This window comes from Phyllostomus discolor, chromosome 7, assembly GCF_004126475.2.
Source record: "Phyllostomus discolor isolate MPI-MPIP mPhyDis1 chromosome 7, mPhyDis1.pri.v3, whole genome shotgun sequence".
Lineage (NCBI taxonomy): Eukaryota > Metazoa > Chordata > Mammalia > Chiroptera > Phyllostomidae > Phyllostomus > Phyllostomus discolor.
In genome coordinates, this window is record NC_040909.2 from 47,301,719 (window position 1) to 47,323,280 (window position 21,562).

General features: G+C 42.8%; 1 protein-coding gene across 23 annotated transcripts in view; it reads left to right on the top strand.

Annotated features, from left to right (window-relative positions):
* Nucleotides 1-21,562, top strand: part of CACNA1D (calcium voltage-gated channel subunit alpha1 D) — a 323,145-nt gene that overhangs the window by 180,381 nt on the left and 121,202 nt on the right. For 13 of the 23 annotated variants that reach the window (XM_036030891.1, XM_036030895.1, XM_036030896.1 and 10 more), the window contains exons 6-8: nucleotides 3,629-3,781; nucleotides 4,313-4,509; nucleotides 10,177-10,280. In XM_036030891.1, coding sequence (XP_035886784.1) covers nucleotides 3,629-3,781; nucleotides 4,313-4,509; nucleotides 10,177-10,280 — 454 coding nt within the window. Of the gene's footprint in view, nucleotides 1-3,628; nucleotides 3,782-4,312; nucleotides 4,510-10,176; nucleotides 10,281-10,850; nucleotides 10,955-21,562 lie in introns of all 23 variants that reach the window. The other 10 variants (XM_036030907.1, XM_036030892.1, XM_036030894.1 and 7 more) reach the window with 1 other exon arrangement.

A 21,562-nucleotide genomic window follows, 5' to 3' on the forward strand; every position in this document is an offset into this window, starting at 1 on the left:
ACGGCCCCCAGCAACCACACATTGATGTTTCTCTCTCTCTCTCTCTTTCTCCTTCCCTTCCATCTCTAAAAATAAATAAATAAAATCTTTAAAAGAAAAAAAAGTGTTGCTGCTCAGAAGGCACCAAAAATTCTCTGGAAGAAAAAAAGATTTCCAAATTTAACATTTTAAAATGTAGGAAGTGGTGTTTTATGTGTACTTGTTTTTCCAGATGGTTCATTTATTTTCACTGAAAAAGATCAGTGCAAGTCAAAACCGCAAACTGTCTGGAAGCAATTGAGAAAAATAGAAATACCTTGGAAATGACTGGCTCTGTTACGTGTAACGTGGTTGCACGAGAGGTCCAGTGAGCAAACATATTCTTTCAGATTTAGTTGTTACAGCTTAATCTAATTTCAAAGTAACCACGACAACCCCCTCCCCCGCCCCGCACACACACACTCCCAAAAGAGCAAATGACAGGACAACCAGCGTCCATTGTGCTGTGAGCAGCCGCCTGGGTGCTGAGGCCTCAGGAGTGCGAGTCTGGGTGCTGAAAACTCAGACCTCACATGGAGTTGCTTTGGCTCCCTTGTCTTATGAGGTTGTCACTAAATGACTAGTCCCATGTGCCTGGATCCTCTTGAGAACCAGTTTTAAACTGTATTTCTTCCTCCCACCTAAAAGATCACTTTGAAACTTGACCGAGGTCTGCATCACGTTCTCCCATGGGTCAGCAAGGAGAAATAGGGATATGAGTCTTGTGTGAGGACTTTCAGCCCGTATTTTAACTGCCCTGGGAGGGAACACGTCTCTCATCAGGCCCACATGGGCTTTGGGGAGAGGGGTTTGGGGCTCTGGGTCATGCTCTTTTTCCATGGGGGTTGGCGACTGTGGCCCAGTGGTTTCTTCTCAAGTACCTGAAATTATTAAAAATGTCTGGGAAAGGTTGACTGTTTACACTTATCTGGGAATTGTCTAGTCATTTCTAAAGAGAGTTGAGACTGTCCTATAAGGCAGGATGTTTTGTGTGCATGTGACTATATATATTCATTGAAGTGGAAGGTAAAAAAAATGCATGTTTCAAAAGATAGTATGATAGTTCAGATATTTGCAGAGTTCTTACCACCCACACTCAGTTAACTGATAAGTATGTACTGGAATCCTAGACCATCAAAGTGGAAAAGAACCCTACAAAACATCCCATCCAACAGCATCACCTTTTAGATTGGGAAGCTAAGGCCTGTCAAGGGGTATTGACCTGGGCAGTTTCCTACAGTTAGTGGGTGGCCAAACTGGGCCACACCCACAGTCTCCTAGTTCCTGGCCCAGTGTTCTTGCTACTTCATCCTTCTGCCTCCGTATCAGTGCCCTGTGAGATCTTTATGAGCACACATCGACATTATACAAAGGAGCCTAATGTCGTGAAAGTGTGCAATTCACATTAAGATACATTTTCATGCCCTGGCTGGGTGGCTTTGTTCGTCGGAGCATTATGCCATACACCAAAAGTTTGTGTGTTCAATTCCCAGGCAGGGCATATATGTAGGTTGCAGGTTCAAGCCCCAGACAGGGCTTGAACGGGAGGCAATCTCACATCATGTCTCTCTCTATCCCCCATCCCCTCTTCTGTCTCTCTAAAATCAATGAAAAAACATAAACAGGTGAGGATTAAAAAAAAAGATACAAACTTCATTATCTCATAAACTTGGCCAATGTAAAACACAGGAGAAACTTAAATATGTTCATGAAACATATGGCTCACTGCCATAGACTTTAGAAGAGCTAACTGCTGAATGGTGATTTTGGATGACCTATCCATGTCTAAAAAAGAAACAAAAAAAAACCCTGTCCAAGTAGATTAAAGCAGATGTTTCCCCCCATCTGTTCTTTCTAGAAGGTAAAAACCTTAACAATCATCTTATTGATCATTGTTTTTCAAAAGAAACCATTTGGGCATTTAAATATCTGAAGTCAGAACCTAAGATTTTGGTCGTAATGAGGGACTTGGAAAGATGGGCTCTTTGTGAGTCTGAAATCTTTTCCTCAGTCTTCCCTCCCCATGCAGTCTGCACCTCTTCCCTGTCTTCCTTACCATGGCTAGTACGTATTCTTCTCTCAACTTGCTGCATTCTGATTTCTAACTTATTTAACTCCAGCATCTCAGCTTATATTCTTTCAGTTTTTGAATATGTATTGCAAGAGTGAGAAGATATTAGAAGAGGGCTGTTTGAATAAGGGTGTGACAGTGGGGAAGAGTTAAGGGAGGGGAAGGGAAAGAGGACAGAGATAGAGGAAAAGAGTGAACTACGCCGAGCAGAAGTTGTGGCCGTGGGGTGGTGGAAAGAACGCAGGAAGGACGCTAAACATGGGAGTGAGGTGCTGGTGTGACTTCTGGCTTCTTGCCTGTCAGTGTTGCCTGGTCTTCTGCCTTCTTCCACCCAGTCCCAACCCTAATCCTGAGTGTTGCCCCACCCACTATCCTTGTTTCCATTATCTTTTTTTCTTTCTGTACCATGGCTCTGAGTATTATTCCATGGATAGTTTCCAGGTTTTCATGTTCCTTCCTCATCTCTCAAGTGGGGTGGGGGGGGGGCGGGGTTGTTCAGCTGTAGGATGCTTCCCTCTTAATGCTACGCAGATGATCAAACTCACTGGGTCTAAGGTGGTTCTCACCGCCTCCTTCCTTTGCCTGTCTCCTACCTCCCTCATTCTGGGAGAGACTCCTTTTGACATGCTTTTTATTTGTCCAGACACTACGATTTGCCCCCATGGCCCTGCCTTATGGGTACATTCTTCTTCCTCAGACTCAGTTGCTGACTTCCGGTCTCCTCCACTGGTCTTGTCTGCTGCTGCCCTATTTGTAGTTCTAAAGAGGCTGCTTTTTTTGCTCATGGACCAAAATCTGGCCCTGTAACCCAGATTCAAAACCTGGATCCACCTGACTGCAATCTGCTTTTTCCTCCTGATATTCTTTTCCACAGTGTGCCCACCAGCCAAGACTCCCCACCCTCAGCCCATAATGTGCTGGTTTGCTTCTGTGCTTTTGGAGCTCTCTTGCCTCTGCCTGGTGTAGCCTCTCCCCTGCCCACCTGTGGCAATCCGCCCTCCTTAGCCCTGCCAAGGGGGAGGCTGCTGCCTTGTCCTCTCTATTCTCTCCACTCAGAAGTGATGTTTTTATCCCTCTTTAATTGTAACTGATGTTACTCACGCAGCATCTGAGAGCTACCTTTAATTTGTGCTTAATTCTTGTGTCTCCTAGAACACAATCTCTTTGAGGGAATGCCCTTTATATAATACATCCTCATGTCTCCTAAAGCATTAGCTTTATGCTTGTCACATGATAGATGTTCAAGGAATTTTGTTGAGTGGATGAACAAATGTGTAAATGAGTGACTGATGTGGGTATTGGACAGCCTCCTCTCTGGGCCTTAGTTATTTCATCTGTCAAGTGAGGAAATTGGATTAGATGATCTTTAATTTCTTCTTAACTTTTCCCACATCCAGATTTAATGCTAATTAAAAGCTTTGAAATATTTCTGAGTTTTATTACTGTGTGTCATATGCAGAGGGGGCACCATTAGGACATATATGTACATCACTGAAGTTTCTTCCCGGCTCACAGACTTATTTCTCTTCTCTCTCCTAGGTTTACAAGTTGTCCTGAACTCCATTATAAAAGCCATGGTTCCCCTCCTTCACATAGCCCTTTTGGTGTTATTTGTAATCATAATCTATGCTATTATAGGATTGGAACTTTTTATTGGAAAAATGCACAAAACGTGTTTTTTTGCTGACTCGGGTAAGTAATGAAAATGGTAGCTAACCTAACTTAAGAAAAATTTTTTAATTTTCTCCCAAACAACTTTTGTAGTTTGGGGACAATCTAAAACAAAATAAGAGTGAGGGGGGAAAAAAAAAGAGCCAAATGCACCAGAAAATATACTGAACTAGATCCTGATGTGAATTGTGTTGAGAATAAATGAGAATTTAATTTCCTTTTCTGTCCTAATTTCCCATGTATTGTGTCCTGGCAAACAAGACGAGGGACCTCCAAAACTAGAACATGAGGCGAATCATTAGTGTTGTTCTATATAGCCTTGAGAACGATGCTGTGAATGAGCCCAGAGGAGAGAGCAGTGATTCTGAGTCCAGGAAATAGCAGATTCTCTGGAGGAGGGACTGTGTGAAGTGGACCTTGGAGGACGAGTGGGATTGTGAGACAGCAGAGCTGGGAGGTGGAGCGTTCCAGGCCAAGGTACTTGACTTCCTTGGCCTTGGTTTTCCTGCTGCTCATCTTTTGAGTAGTGAAGCCTTCTTGCTCTGTTTGCAGATATCATAGCTGAAGAGGACCCGGCGCCGTGTGCGTTCTCAGGGAATGGACGCCAGTGTACTGCCAACGGCACAGAGTGTAGGAGTGGCTGGGTTGGCCCAAATGGAGGCATCACCAACTTTGATAACTTTGCCTTTGCTATGCTCACTGTATTTCAGTGCATCACTATGGAGGGCTGGACAGACGTGCTCTACTGGGTAAGCAGCTTGAGGAGAGAGTCAATGGAGTGTTCTTTCTGTGGATAACAATGTTGCATTAGTTAGAGCCATTGAAGAGTTGGCTGAAAAAGAAACCCTGGAAGTCAGTTCTTTGGGAAGGGAAGCAGACCCTCTCTTCACTCAGCAAGACTCCTCATCTTCCCCCCTCTCAGGGTTTAGTTTCCATTCTAGATAGCAGGATGCATGATGTCAGCTCCCTCTGCTCCCCAGTACTACCTGGGGAGTTCTTGCTGAGTGTGCCCAGTAGTCCCTTTTTGGACAAACCCCAGAAGGCCGTGGCTGTCCTCATTCAACTATTAGAGAGCCAGGGGTAATCTCCCAGGTTTAGAGGCTTCCATGGGCTAAAATTGATCTTTTGCACATAAAGGCAAATTGCTTTACTAGAATTCCAAACAGAAGATAGGGAACATAAATTGCATTCCTTTCATGCTTCTCATAACTTAGCACAGCCCTAAAGCCAAAATGGGTGTTTCCCTATTATAATATTTCCCTTGCATATTCAATATTATATAAATCAGCCTAGCACAAGCCCTTAGCCCTCTCTCTCTGTGGGGCCAGAGAACTCTAGCGTAGAGGGTAGAAACGGAGTGGGTACCCATCCAGCGTGTCGTAGGATGGACAAAACAGATGGGCACCCTTTTGATGGCTAGGGTCTGGCTCTTCTTGTTCCTGACAGCACCAGAAGGGTTTGCCATAATTTTAATCACCATTTCCCAGAGCTGAATTTGTTTATTTGTTTGGTAGAATTTGAAAAAGCTCACAAATGTTTAGAAATTATTTTCCATGCCACAGAGTTACTGGGAAAAACGGCTGACGTGTAGTTTTTGAGCCTAAGCCCAAGTCCAGATGGGATTAACTAGGATTCCAATAATGACTTGTTAAAAGGTAATTTGTAATAAAATACTTCTTGAATGTGGGTAGTCTCTAGTTAGGAGGCCTACAGATTGAAAAGTAGCTTCTGACAGAGTAGCTTCTAAATTTTAGACACTTGACGGGATTTCATGTTACTCTGTAGCTTCAGAGAACATAGCGTCTAATGGTCATAAGTAGGTTTTTGCTTCCCTTCACCAGTGAACACCATGCTTACAGGATTGTAGGTGCCCCTATATTCAAAGAAGGTATATGTTTTTATTTTCATCCCCAAGTTGTGTGTCTAGTTTGGTAATAAGGTTTAGGCATCACCAGCATGTTACATCTTGTTTCTCCTCTTTTCTCTCCTTTTTCTTACTGTCACAGGGGTGCGTGTGTGTCTGTGTGGGTGTGCACATGTCATTTATATCCATTAGATAATGCCTTTCATGAGGGGGAACAAGGAAGGAGATTATATGGATGAGCCAAGACCATGGTCATGCAAGGGGACCCTCAAATTAAGTAGAGGATTTGTTTTCACTATTATCATCTAAAAAGTTGCAACTCCTAGTTAGATTAATTGAGGTCTCACTTCCAGTCTTCCCTTGACATTTCTAATAAATAGAAAAAGCATCATCCAAATAGCCCAAACTCTGATCCTTCTCCCAAACAGTACAGAAAACAACATTTTGATTTTTCAAAGAAATAAAATCGGTGACTCCTCTCAGCTTCATTGTTCTCTCTAGTCATCGAGAATTGTTATTGCTGATCCAACATGCCTTGACTAATGGACAATTTTATGTTTTATATTATATTTCTGTGCATCCTCCCATGACAGTTTCCTATTGTCAAGCAAGTGAAACCTCTGGGAGTGTGCAAGGAAAGCTGAGAAAACTCCATGCACCCTGAAGCAAGTCTGCACTTGCTGGCCTGGAACCTTTAAGTATCATCTCTGTTGTTAATATGACAGTCAATAATTTGACAATGTAACAATTATATTGTCTATGAAATATACGGCATCTTTATTCTGATGGAGGACTCACGTAATTTATCAACACTATCCCAGTTCATATCCCTTTATAGAAATCCTGGGATTTTGAAGATGGAAACGGGAATATCGAGAGCCACGGAGCATCCCCAGGGTCCTACAGCAAGTGACTGTGGTCCTTGATGTTGAATGGAGGTCTACGGACTTTCATAAGGGGCCAGATAATAAAAGTATTTGGCCTTGCAACCATTACCTCTGTGTCACAATTACTCAGTTCTGCCCCCTGCCCATGTTGCTAGAAGCAGCCAGAGACAACATGGAGACAAATGAGGTGGCTCTGTTCCAGTGAAACTTTTTAATGGGCACTGAAATTTGAATATTGTATAATATTCATGTGTCTTGAAATATTCTTCTGATTTTTTTCAACCACTTAAAAATATAAAAACCATTTTTAGGTCAAGGGCTGTACAAAAGCAGGAGGCAGGGTGGGTTTGGCCTGCAGGTCCCAGTTTGCTGACCCCTGGTCTAGACTGGAATCCAGTACTCTCCCTCCCTTCTAGAACACCTGGGGGCAGCGAGGTGATGTCTTCCAGAGTGCTCACTAAGATCTTAGTCTCTGAAACACATCAGGTTGTTTTTAATTACTTGTTGATTGCTTTTATTAACTCATCATGGAGATAGGCCGGAGCCAAGGCACCAAGCCTTCTTAATATGTTTTGGGCCACAGTCAGCTGGAAGCCACAGATCATAACATCCTGTGTTCCAGGACATAACATCCCTGCCCAGCACAGTGCCTGGCACAGAGCAGGTGCTCAGCCAATACTATTTACTATTACTCTTTAAGTGTATAATCCCATTGCCCCAGTAGAGATGACCCACGTTTAATATCAATTTTTATCCACAGCTAGGATATCAAGGAAACGTCTTGACAGGTAACTAAGATTAGATTTTAAATATTGATGGCAAGCAAATTTCTTAGCCCTTTAGGTGTTTGTGTATGGTGGACAAAGTCCTTGCCAGGGATTGTGTTGCATCTTGTCATATTCAGTCGGTGTTCAAAAGCTCATTGATACCTCAGCTCTCAAGAGAGCCTGGCAGATGGCCGTGAGAAGGAAAGAACAGGTGGGCCCAATATGCAGAAAGATTCATTTAGAACAAATTCACATGGTTGTGCAGGGAGTGGGATTATTAACTTGTGGTGGAAAAAAGTTACTTTGCAGAGCTCTTTTATAAATTGAGTTCTGTAAACATAACTAAGCTGTATCTGATCCACACATATTTGGTGGCCACAGAGGAAGAAGGAGGTAGTGAAAGGAAAGAGCAGTGAGGCTGGGACAGGGCTGGGTTTGGACCTTGGGGAGCTCCCTGAAACTCTTTGCACTTTAATTTTGTTGTCTATAAGATGCAGAGCAAGACCACATAATCCATTTTTTCCTTTAACTCAGAGGAAATCTTTTTGAATGTGAGAAATTAAAATAGTATTGGTTTCAGGAGAGAGCTAGCCATGTAAGTAATTTATGGCCTCTTGCCTTATCGCCAAGCTCCTATGGAGGTGCTGACTGTCAGACCCTATTAGGACATTCTCATGGTCAAGTTGATCATTGACTTCATTCCAGGTACTGTCCCTGGGAAATTCCTGTCTAGTTGGCCAGGGACTTGCCTTTCTGTACTTTTGTCTTTTTCCATGCTCAGGAGACCTACAATCAGTATCCGATTTCCAGTAGTGTTTTCAACAGTTAGACAAGACTGAAAGCCTTAGGTTGGCCTTTAATTGGAAGGAAACATGAGTATGCATTTCAACCTTTGAAGTAAGGGAAAACTGAAACTCAGTAGAATATTATTTCCTGGGCACCAGGTGACTCCATATGATGACTTTGATATAAAAATTTAAAAATTAATGTAAATTGAAAAGCTTCAGCTGATGCCAATTTCTCTATTATTGATAAAGACCGTGCAGACAAAATCCCAAGCAGTCTATCTTTTCATGTGGGTATTTGGGGGGATAGCTTGCCAATTCCAGCTTGTCCTGTGTATAGAGTAAGTTCTAAGAAATACTAGCCTCTGAAAAGAGGCAACTTCTACAGATTTAGAGAAAGTCTCCTGTGGCTTTTGTTTAGCTCTAGCCTTCCCAAGCCCACTGCCTTTGCCAGAGGTGTAGAAAAGTGAGGTCTCCTGGTGGGAGTCCTGGACATGAACATTGATCTTCCATCCCATGAGCTTTCTCTCCCTTGTCACACGCCCGCCTGTTCCAACAGAGAGGTCCCTGTGGAAGGTCCAGACTCCAGGCTGGGCTCTGGCCACTATACTAAGGCAGCCTGTTTCTTGTCCTCCACACACAGGTTTTTAAGTCAGTTTGAGGGTGTAGTTGCTTTGGAAGAATTACCCTCTGCCTTCCTGCTGAAATTAGTTTATCCAGCTTAATTAGATCAACAATTGCAGCCATGGCCTTGGCTCATTCATTACTCTGATTGCCAGAGTCAGATGTGTAGACTGATATGAGTTCTATTAAGCACATCACTTTTCATGTGGCCAAAACAGGTGTTTCATAAGGGATTTAATGCCCTTTCCTTAGACTTCAGCAACAGATGTTAGGTGGTTTTTTTAATGTTCTTTCTTTCTTTCCTTTTTTTCCTGTTTGGCTTCTGTGTGAGGCAAACAGTGAAATGCATGAGCCTCATTCTGTAAAGCCTAAACCTGGAGTCACACAACACGGAGGAAAGCACATGCTTAAACGCCTAGGGGCTTGCACCTGCGAGGCCCAAGCCACCAATTGGCCCAGACTATATATAGTTCCTGCCCAGCCAGGCCTGGGGACATTCATTCTGTCCCTGACTGATCCTTACCATCTCCTTCCTGGGAGAAATGTTTGCCCAATTTGACAGTGACCTGCACTGTTGGAAGGTCCTATCCAGCATGGACCTTGAAGCCCCTGTGTGCCCTGACATGAAAGCTGCTCATGACCAGACCTCTCCTGGGCCTGTTGGGGAGGCCATATCTGACTGCCTTGTTTGAGCTTGCCCCACCAGTAGGGCAAGGGGTTCCTCCAGATGAGCCAATCAGCTCACAGCTGAAGGCAAGACGAAGCCAGCTTTTCAAGGCTGGGTCATCTAGATCCAAGAAAGGTGTGGGGGATAAGGGCTTTTTCCTTCTCCTGGGTCCTTCCTGTGGTGCAGTCATAAATATCTCATTCCCAAGGGCACCCTTGAATGTAAGTCAGCTAGCTGACTTCTGAACACTTGTCTGTTTTGCATTAGTTTAGCTGTGCTTGCACTTACTGATTGAGGATAATCCAGATTTAGGTTAGGTTAGGTTTCCTTGGAGAGCTTGGCTTCCAATGGAAAGTTATTATTTTAGTTTTTTTTTAAAGAATTGAATTTATAGAGTCAAATGTTGCCAATTTATCTCTGTACAACTTTTCCACCATCACAAATTTTAAAGGCAAAAATAGTACTAACAACTTGGATAGAGAACATAGTTTTCAGCTAAGCACTAGTTTTGTCCTCTACCAAGACCTTTTCTGAAAATCCCTTATCAAGGCAGCTTTCTTGTGAAGAAGAGCCCAAATCCCAGCTGATTTCCCTACCGGTGGCCAAAGTTAGCTCTTACTTGCCCTGAAAGCGGTGATGACTGTGTGTGTACATGCACGTGTTGGGAATATAGAATGAATATGTATTGGCTACTGTTGTCTCTGATTTGAATTTAAATAAATGTTTCATTAAATGTATAGAATGCTGTCTCTAATGTGATCCTCTCTCCTTACTAGATTTTCTTATTAACCCGTTCCTGTGAGACCATCTTATTTCTTACAGATGAATGATGCTATGGGATTTGAATTGCCCTGGGTGTATTTTGTCAGTCTCGTCATCTTTGGGTCATTTTTCGTACTAAATCTTGTACTTGGTGTATTGAGCGGGTAAGCTACACCTCTTTCATCTCGAAAGCAGAGTCCCGAGGACAGTTGCCAAGACCACACAGGCTTTGCTAGATGGGGGCCGCCGGGTGGGTGCCAAGCGCTCTGCACGTCCTCCAAGATGCTTTCTTTCCTGCAGAGGCTTCCCAAATCACGATGTTTCCTGGAACCTCACCAGCTTTTATGAAAGAAAGCTATAGAATAGTTATTGACCAGAAATTAATCAGTGTTGTTGCTTGGGATTTAAATAGTCTCCACTGCTTGTCTTTTTTCCATCCTAAAATGAGATAACATTTATAATTGCTTTATTGGTCTGGATCCAAATATATAATGCAGATTAATTGGTACAAAACAGTAGGTAAATGAGCTAGTCCTGGCCAACTTTTTGTCGGCCACAGAATGCAACAACAGAACTTGTCCTTAGTTGAAGGCAAAAAATTGAAAGGTCCTAGGTGGGGTCCTTCCTAGGAGCACTAATCTTCCATTGAAGCCCCCAGTGGTCTGGCACCTGCTCCTGGGGCTCCGCTCTTTAGTAAATAGATAACTGATGACTGATCTCCTTACATTTTACAGGTGAATGATGCGATAGGATGGGAATGGCCATGGGTGTATTTTGTTAGTCTGATAATCCTTGGCTCATTTTTCGTCCTTAACCTGGTTCTTGGTGTCCTTAGTGGGTAAGCAGTTGGATCCATGTTGCACATTCTGCCTCGTGTGAGGTGGCTCTGTGTGTCCCCCAGCTGCCCCACAGCTCCTCTGCATGCATGTGGACTCTGGTGTCCCCTCTGTGTGTTGCTTTTGGATTGAACTCTGATTCTTTCTGCCTGTGTCTGTCTGTGAGAGTCTGTGTTTCTGACGCTTGCCAACCACTATTAATTTAATGAAACGTTCCCCTGAAGCCAGTTATGTTCATTTGCTGATGTGCAGAAGTGGATTACTAGTGAGGAAAAAGAGTCCCAGCCCTGGTCTCCCCCAGGAAAGGGCATCTTTTATGGTTTTATTTGCATTGGTACATAACCGGGCCCTTTGAAATAATGTATATTTCCAGGGTGTTTCTGATTTCATTGTGAAGGAGGAAGAAGTCTAGATTAGCATATAAATACTGAACAAATTTCAAACTCTTACATCCTTCAGATTGGGATCATTTATTAGTTTGGTTTTCTGCTGCCGTCCCGCTGAGAATTTTCCCTCTAATACATTTTTAATCTTAACTGGTAGAATCTTTCTCTAATGCAGAGTAATGATCAGCTTTTGCACATGTATGTCTTTTGGTCTTATCATAGTCCTCGTCACTCAGTCCCCATTTTTGGAATTACATTTTGTTCACCACCTCAGCTCTGTGATTCATCCTCTGTAGAGAGGGCTTGGGGGAGACTGCCTCAGGAAGGGGACTCCTGGGGTTTTTGGGCTCTGCCCTGCCTGTGGTGGTTACAGAGCCCCTAGGTCCAGCTGTGCACCCTCACCACCCCACAGATGCCCCAGAAAGGGGAGTACATGCCCCAGGGAAGGGAGCCAGTACTGTCTCAGCTCTCTCAGAAGCAGCTCCAGCTGGGAGAGCATAACTATTGGTAGCGGTGTGGGAAGGCCCAGGAAGTGCCCATTTCCCCAGAGCCTCTGTTTGCCTCTGTTACTCATTGAGCACAGACATCCTCAGGAAATACTGTTGGTGGACTTGTTTCCAAGTGAGTTTATCATTTTCTCGTCACTCACTTTATCTTCCTCTTTCGGAGCTTGTCGAGCTTGTATCTCGGAGAAGTGATGTCTTCATATAATGCTGAGTCAGTGAAGAGACCTTTATTGTGTTTTTCACAACACTGCCTTTTCCAGAGCAGACAGCTGAGTCCGTGTTCTATCTCTGCTGCTTTTCTTCTTATTTCCTGTAACCTCCCTGCCTGTTTTCAGGGGAGAAGGATTTTGGAATTCTCCTTGACCGAGTGTGGTCAGTTTCACACATGGACACACGCTGTCATATGAAGGCTCATCTAGAAATGGCCCCAGAGCTGTGCCCTACAGTGAGAGGAGCAGGGGGGTGAAAGCATACCCCAGTCCTCCACCCCTCCCAAAGCTTCTCTCTACAGAGAAGTGTCTCCTCAAGCCCCATGTTCTTTCACTTAAAACTTTAAAAGTGCCTGCCTCCTAATGAACCTCCTTTGGCCTCAGGTTGGTGTTGGGATTGTAAGGATGGAATTTATCCCTGGGGAAACAGCATCGTGCTTAATTTTGCCTCAGGAACAGCCTGTACAAAGTTAACAGCAATTCTGTTGTGAATTCCTTGGCACCTTGTGTCTCCTAAACCCAACCAAACTGACTGAGGCCATGGAAACCACTAATTTTAACAGTGCCGGTGACATGCCTTATCTCTGAGCTTTGCAGAGCAGGAACCATCGCCCTGGCATGACGTCGCAGCTTAAAAAAGAAAAAAGGAAGAGATGGGAGAGAGGGGTTCCTCATGAGAATCATGGGCATTAAATATGCACCCCCATGGAGGGGTCTCCAAATCGGGGTGGGGGGATAAAAAGAGGCACACAGCTACATGGAACAGTCAGTTTGCTGAACTATATTTTGGGGGAAATAATTTAATTTACAAGTAATCTAAAACCATTTTTGTATCAAAACAAAACTGAAACCCTTATGAAGGAGAGTACAAATGACATGTGAATTTTTAAAATAAAACCTAAGACTTCCTGGTGATTTTCCCCTGTCAGCGCATGTTCCCGTGGGCTGCATATGGACTCTGCTCCACCTGGAGGGCCGCTTTGGGAGGAAACGCTGAGGGGTATTTTGTGTAAAGTAAGAACCATGTCTGCAAAGTAGAGCCTTTCAGCCGTGTTGACTAATTTGGCCAATGTTTCCTGAGCTCGGCTGCCTGCCGGGCTCTGGGCCAGAGGACGGGGTGCCGGGATGTCTAAGACACAGATGAAGACCTAGTGCTCAGACATGCATCGCCTGGTGGGAGAGACTGTTGTTACACAGTGCAGAAAGGCAAAGCTAGGGTGGAGGTGTAGACCCAGGGGCTGTGAGCTGGATCTTTCTTTTTTTTTTAATTTTATTTATTGATTTGAGAGAAAGAGAGATATTGATTTGTTGTTCCATTTCTTTATGCATTGGTTGGTTGCTTCTTGTGTGTGCCCTGACTGGAGATGGAACCTGCAACCTTGGCTTATCAAGACAACACTAACCAACTGAGCTACCCAGCCAGGGCTGTGAGCCAGATTTTGAAGGATGATTAGTTATCTACTGGGGAAACTTAGGAGGAGCTGGCATGCTCCCACCTACCCTAACAATTACCTGGGCTTCTCTGCCAGGTACTACTCCCCCTGGGCTTTCCCTGAAAGCAACCAAAAATCAAAATGTGTCATATATATTGATCTTCTCGTTAAAGCAAATTTAAAATATTTGCATTTTAATCTTAGGGTTGTTCACAGTGTTTTTACGGAACACTAGAGGGATAACAATACCATAAGAATGCAGATGTTAAAAGGAAGAAAACGTATGTTGCAAAGCCCCTTAGGGGCCATCAGATCAATAGAAACAGAGTCCCAAAAGCACTGAAATAAAAGCCTCCTATTAGAAGTTTAAGACCACGCCGTTGTCTTCTGATGAAGAATTGTGAAATGTTAATGCATGTCTTTAAGTCTGTTAACCACTGGGACATACTTGTTTCTGCTCTTTGGCTCCTTCTCTTTATGTGGCTGTGCCATCCTTCTGTGTTCCCGAGCTGATTTTAATCTGCCACTTGATTCGTTGTACACTTTTAAAGCATGCTAAGATTGATGTTCTGGGAAAGTCTCTGGTTTTACAACAGACCCCTTTTCTCAAGGTGAGTATGAAGTTTAGGAGCACACGCCCTGCGTAGCCAAGCGTGAACACAGAGGAAGACTTTATCTCTGATGATGGTGTTCTGTGGGAAGAGCTGAGAATGTCAGTAACTCATGTTGCAATTTCACATTAAGTTGTCATTGAAGAGATGGTCCCATTATGACCAGCGATTAGAAAGAATGTGTCATTGAAATCTACAATTCAGACAGGTTATGTCTGCTGTCATGCTGGCTTTTTAGAAACTTGATGCTTTTTCACTTTTGAAATTGTTCGCTTAACTCCTGTCTCTGTTGAGGTTTTTGTCAGTAAGCAGGTAAAAATATAAGAACATGTTAGTGTTTCAGTGCTTTGTTTCTTTAGAATCCCTGCCAAGTGCCCCAGGGGAAGGGGGCCTCCTTAGCAGTGGGCTCAGTTCTTTACCTGCAGGACCCACCTGATGCTAGGCACACCTGCATAAGCTAGAGTGGTACTCAGTGCAGGGGTTCACACCCTGAAGAAGGTACTGGTAGGTGAAAAGGGAAGTACAATACCTGGGTTCTGGTCCAGCCAGCGTCAGACACTAGCTCTGGACGTAGTCCTGAGCCCTGGTCTCCTTATCCCTCGAACAGGGATGATCCCAGCATCCGCCTTCCCCTTAGGGTGGCTGGCTTTAAATCAGCTAGTGGCCATGACTGGTGTGGCTCAGTGCATAGGGCATTGTCCCGCGAACCAGAAGGTAACCGGTTTGATTCCAGGGTAGAGCACATGCTTGGGTTTCGGGCCAGGTCTCAGGTTGGGGGCATGTGAAAGGCAGCTGATTGATGTTTCTCTCTCACATTGATGTTTCTGTTCCTCTCTTTTCCCCCCTTTTCCCCTCTCTCTAAAAATAAGTAAAATTTTAAAAAGATCACCTAATGAATGTAGAAATGTCTCAAAAAGTATACAAAGGATTTCACTCATTTAATGTAACTGTATGGTAAATCTATGAACCTCCTACCTGGGTGAAGTGGGAATAGCCAAAGGGGTACTTTGGAAAGTACTTAAAGTGTACCATTTTCTGAATTTCCCTGGAAGTGGCCAGAGAAACGTACTAGGTGCACATGTTAATATTGTGTTCTGTGCCCTCCAAGAGGAGGCTGTGGAGGTACTTTGTCAGCTATAAAGGATTATGCAGCTCTGAATCATTGCATTTGATGTTCTATCTGTCAATGCTTGTGGGGGGCACAAATTGGGGGTAACAGCATTTCTGTAACACAGTGGTTAAACACACCAGCTTTAGAGTTGGATCACTAAGACTTGAATCTTTGCTCTACCTTATACTATGTGAGACTTGGGGCAGATTACCTCTTTGAGTCTCACTTTCCTTGTCTATAAAATGCAACTGATAATACCAGTCATGTAGAGTTGGGTGAGGAATCAATGAAAAAAAGTATAGAGTTCTTGGTCATTGTATTAGGATGACTCAAGTAAGAGTATATAAGATGGGGTTTGATGCAAGGAAAACTTAATCAACTCAGTTCCTTTAAACTAGTGAATGGTTATTGACCGAGGTAGGTCTGTCTGCATTAGTGAAAAGTAAAGTTATACTTTTAAATGTTTTATTACATGCACATGTGTATGTATAATGATACAGCCAATGAATACTAAAGGTTATTACTACCTAAACCACTTCCAGGGCCTACTTAAATAATAGATTAAAATCATTTGTAATTCACCTATGAATCCAAAGCTTTGGTGTTGCCAGCATCTTTTGAAAAATGTCTGAAACGCTTCCTTTCTTAAGCAGTCCTTGTGTGTTGTTGGAAGATAAATGTTCTTGGTAAACCAGATTTTGTGAGGTAAGATTGAATGTAGACCCAGCCCATGCCTACAAATTCAAAATCATTCAGCTCTAAATCAATTTACGTCTTTGTGTCCCAATACGTTGCATATCTGCCAGGTCACAGGTTATCTTTTTAAGTCATTAATCCAATTTTATATTACTAGAGGCCTGGTTAGCCATTTTGAAGGGGCAGAGATGAAGTGGGTGAAGCATTATAGAAGAGCCATTGTCAAACCAGGTGATTGTTCTGACTCTCATTGTTGCATCCCTCTGACACCTGGTCTGGTTGCACCCGATGCCAGAGACTCAGGCCCGGCTGCTCTCCTCGTGCAGCTGCTGGTGTGTGGAGAGTGGAGAGGGAAGGTGGTGGTAGTGGTGAGACTGTCAGCTGTATTGCTTCAGAACTAGACAGAACAGGAACAGGTTTGGGCATTGTAATCTGTACCCTGGTCCATTTAAATTGAAACCATTATGAGCCATGGTAAGTCAGAGACTTGCTCTGATTTCTTCCCCTTGGACATTGGCAAGAAGGCAAAATACATCAGAGTAGATGGTGGTTGTATGGCTTGTGAATGTTTTCTAAGTGGCGACATCCCCTCTGGGAATAGGCACTCTTATAAATTATTTATGACTGGAATTGGATTTTGCTCTCATCCAGTACTTTACCAGCCTCTGCTGATAGAAAAGGCACAGCAGAATTTGTTCCTGTACACACTCCTCTGCCATACTTTCATCTTAAAAGAGTAGCCAAGTTGCTCACAACATTGAAAGGCATACTGTTAGGTAATGGGGTAACGGGGCCATCAGTATGACTTGTTACCACAGTATTACAGAATAAAATCGTACTGAGTTCATGAGGTAATTTTTTATCTTGACCAGCAGACTAAGAAAAACAAAGAAATGGTGGAGGGTTCTTTGTAGATAGTTCTTACAATAAAAAAAATTCTTGTAATTAGTGCTGATCAGGCTGCCAGAATTCCAGAAAAAGGCCCTAATGATCATTTAGAGCAAAATACTTCCCAACTTTTAGTTGGAACTGTCTTTGGCTTGTCTAGGCTACTATGTGAAAGATTAGTCCACAATGTTGGATGTCTCTTTTCTTAAACTTGGAAGCAGTGTTGCGAGTGGGGTGGAATGCTAAGGGAGGGACTCATGGTCCTTTAGTAACTTCACAAGGTTTGGCTTTGGTAGAACAAGAAGTTAAGCCCTGATTTGGCTTCAAATGGAAGAATGCTAAATTTCCTTTTTCAAATGAAGAACCAAGCAAAACATGTATATGTACTTTTAAACACTGAACTTTCTTGTTGCAGAGTTAAGAGGCTGTCGGGGGTAGCCGACAGCTGGATCCTGGTGCTGTTGGTACCACGGTACCTGAAGTACACAGGCTGGTAGCCACACCTGACATTAACAAGTGAGTGGTAACCTCTCTGCCGCTGGCTCACAGCTACTGTTTCCATAGAAATGGCTGTCGGGATCAGTGGAAACGAGGTAAGTGAAAGTTTTCGCTGATCCTTGTTTCCATCAAGCTGACGTCTGTTTCCCTGGCAACAGCAGTGGACAGCAGCCAGGCACTAGCAACAGATTCAGTAGAGCTCTCTCACTTGTCAGCTGTGGCTATCATCTGTCCCTGGCGAGTTCTTCTTTAAAATGCATAGCTCAGACCTCTGAGAATCCAGGAGGCACCTCTGGCCACATGCGCCCTCCTGGGCATCTATTTTGCCAGTGGAGAGCCTTGTCCTGAGCAGCTGCTCCATCAGCAGCCTCCCCTCCACTGCACTCTGGCTGGTGGATGTACGGTTCAGGAGGGGGGAGAGGTGGTTCAGGGCATCGGTGTTGCAGGGTAGGCTGTTTAATCTGTTGATCCCAAATCTTAGGAGAAGAGAATTCATTGCATTGCTTTCGTCCACAGACCCAACTCTTCTTCATAAAGCCATTAGTACTTTAATGGTTGAAATTAAAGCCATAACTTTTCCATGTTCCCTGTTCGATGGGTGGCATTAACAGTTGCTATCACTTTTACAATGGAAGGGATATTTATGAGTTTAATAATTTGACTTCTGGTGAGAAACATATTTGATAAATATCTCTAAGTATCAGCCTTGTGCCAGTCTTTTTTCCTCCTCCTATGTAATATTCTTTTGCAGGCTGGTAAAATTGCTTACAGAGATGAAATATTGGTATAGCAAGGCAGCTAAGTATACAAAGACCAGTATGTCCATATGTAGGGAACTCTTTTTATTAAAGTTTAGCAGTTATTCCTTTCTGGAGTTTCATTTTACTGTTTCAGCAAATGTGTGTGCTGAAGGCATAAGTATCTCCCTGTGTGTGAGACAACATTCACAGGCCCCACTGCAAAGGAGAGCCATCACTGCTTGCCTGGTGTGTGCAATGAGGACACGTAGGGGAGAGGCACAGAATGAGTTGTTGGGAACTGTCTGATTTTAAACACTTAATGATATTGTGAAAAATGTTTTCTCTGAAACAAAACAGACATCTGGGACTCAGAGGTGTATCTCTGAGGACTGAAGGAAGATGTGGATCTGTGAAGTTATGAGAATTTAGATAGGCTGTCTAGAAGAACACTGAAAAATTGTGGATTTCCTGGTGGGACCTTTCTTAATGATCTTGTTGCTCAGTAATGTGGACTAGGACAACTGTGTTTGGTTTGGAGGCAATATTTAGGGTTGATCCTGTATCACCTGGTTGGGTTCACTATAACAGACTAATAAGAAACAGAAAATTTTGTTAGATAACTTTTTTCTTTGTCTTAGACTTCTTAAGAAAAAATGGCTTGTATTCATTTAATGATTTTTTTCAAGTGCCTACCCAGTGGTAGTGTATTTGCCAAGCACCGTACTAGGTTTTAGGGCTGCAGTGGTGAGACATAACAGTGTTCTTATTTTCATGAAGTGTATATCTAATGGGGGGAGACAAAAATTAGAAACTTTTATAAATTTTTGGAAAGGCAGGTACATGGTGCTGGGACAATGTTTAACAGGCACCACTGATGTCTACAGTGTGAGGGGAAATATCCTGAAGGAAGAAAAGAATGAATGAATAGCCATCATATCCAGGCTAGGTGGGAGAAGAGGCTGGGGGAGAGAGTTCCAGTCAGAGGAAAAGCCCATATGGAGACCATACAACAGGAAGGAGCAGAGGACATTGGAGGAACCAAGCAAGGCCAGGGTGGCAGGCAGCTGGGGAGCCGGGAATGGAGAAGAGAGAGAAGAAGACAGCTGATCAGCAGAGGCCAGATCACAAAGGTCCTTCCAGACCATGTCACAGATTTAGGTCATTAGCTAAAGAGTAAGGGAACCCACTGCTGAATTTTAAACAAGAAGGAATATGATTCATATTTGTGTTATATAAAAAATATTTGGTGTTCTGATATCTTCAGCTTACCTTTAAATGCTTTAAAAATATGACTTTGCCGATGGATAGAAAGTTGGATAGATAGGTGATAAAGAAAATGTAGAAAATGTTAATTGTGGAATCTAAGTGGTAGGCATTTGGGTGTTCACTATTAGTCCTTTCTACTTTATGAATGTTGAACATTTTCTCAGTAAAATTTTGGAAAAACCTGCATGTAAAAGTCACTCTGGCTGAAGCGGTGTGAATGGACTGGATGAGCACTGAGTCTGGGGGCGGGAAGACCGGTGCAGGACTGTTCTAATCCACACTGGGTCACAACATAGTAATGGTGTGAGTGAACCTCTCACCATAAACAGCTGTAGAACTGGACAAAATATATGAAGCAGTTTTTTTCCTCAGAAGATGGAAACAGGCAACATAGTATTGGATCCCAAAGGGAAGGGAAACACATGAAGTATCCCCCACAATTGTCCGGCCTTTCTGCCGAGACACTCTTAGAATTGTGCTACAGGGAGGCAGGGCCCCGCAGAGACAGCGGTATGTCTGCTGCAGAGACAAAGAGCAGAGCTTGGGCTGCTGAGATAGCTGGAATTTTCAGGGCACAGTATTGGAGAGAGGCGTTCAGAGAAGGGGCTCCGGAAATCTAAATAGGGACTCTTAAATATTTGATCATGTACTAAGTTGCTAGGTGCCAGGTGAGAACCTCACAATGCTAGTGGATAGAGGAGTTCTGACCAGATGGAGTAGACTGACCCTGATGAGTCCATTGGAGATTCATTTGAGGCCTCACAAATGCAAGGCAGGAGGGGTGCAGTTGCTTTAGCCTCAGAGTAAGCATTACTCTAAACCTGCCCTAACGGGTCTTACAAACAAGCTGCAGAAGCATTAGGCCAAGGGGCCAATTAGTCAAACACCTGCCAAAACAGAAGTCAGCACCCATTAAAGGAAGACACCAAAATCAAGATATTTCCCAAATGTTTTCCCACATCATTAAAACTGTAGGATGTGAAAGAGAACAGGAAAATACATTCCATAAACAAAGGTGGGGGAGTCAATAAAAACAACTGAGAGATGACAGAAGTGTTTCAATGAGCAAAGACTTAGAAATTGCTACTGTCAGCTTGTTCAAGGAATAGAAGGAAAGGATGACTATAATAAAAGAACATGTGACAGCTCTCAGTAGAGAAATAGAAACAATACAATATCGGAAATAAGTAGGTTGGAAACTCAAGGGAAAAAAATCAGTGGAGACTTTCTGATCTCTAGGATAATAATAAGCAATCTCGTATGTTTGAAATTGGAGTCCCAAAAGTAGAAGAAAGATGAAAAAGAAAACAGTTTTTCAAGAAATAATGAGCCCTCGCTGGTGTAGCTCAGTGGATTGAGCACGGGCTGAGAACCAAAGCATCACAAGTTCGATTCCCAGTCTCAGGGTACATGCCTGGGTTGCAGGCCAGGTCCCCAGTGGGGGCCATGTGAGAGGCAACCACACATTGATTCTCTCTTTCTCCCTCCCTTCCCCTCTCTAAAAATAAATAAATAAATAAATAAAAACTTAAAAATAAAACAAAACACTACAAAGTACTTTTAAAAAAAGAAACAATGACTGAAAATGTCACGAATTTTATGAAAAGTACAAATTCACAAATCCATGAAGCTTAACAAACCCCAAGCAGTAAAAAAAACAAAGAGGAGCACACCTAGACATATCAAATTCAACTTACTGAAATTAAAAATACAGCATTTAAGAAGAAACCAGTGGGGAAAAGGCAATTACATACTGGGAGAAAATAATCAGATTATTCAATGACTTACTTTCAGAAATAGTGCAAACTGTAGGACAGGGAACTGGCATCTTTAAAAAGCTGAAAGAAAAAACTAGAATTCAGTATTCAGCAAAAAAAAACCTCTTTAAAAAGTAAAATAAGGAAATTTTTAGTCAAAAGCCAAGAGAATTGGTCAGCAGCAAATCTACACTACAAGAAATATTAAAGGAAGTTCTTCGGGCTAAAGAAAATACCAGATACAAACTTAAATATACATTAAAAAATAACAAGTGCCAAAAAATAGTAGGCACAAAGGTAAAGATAGAATTGTCCTCATTTCTAAATTTCTTTAAAAGGTAATCATTTAAAGTAAAAATACAGCTGGTTCTTGAATAATGTTTCATTCAATGTCATTTCATTATAACATTGATGAGACGCTGTAGGAACTTAACTCTTATTTATATCAATTAGCCTTTGGTAAAATTGATTTTGTTACATATCATTTTACTGCAGTTCCAAGAACCTAT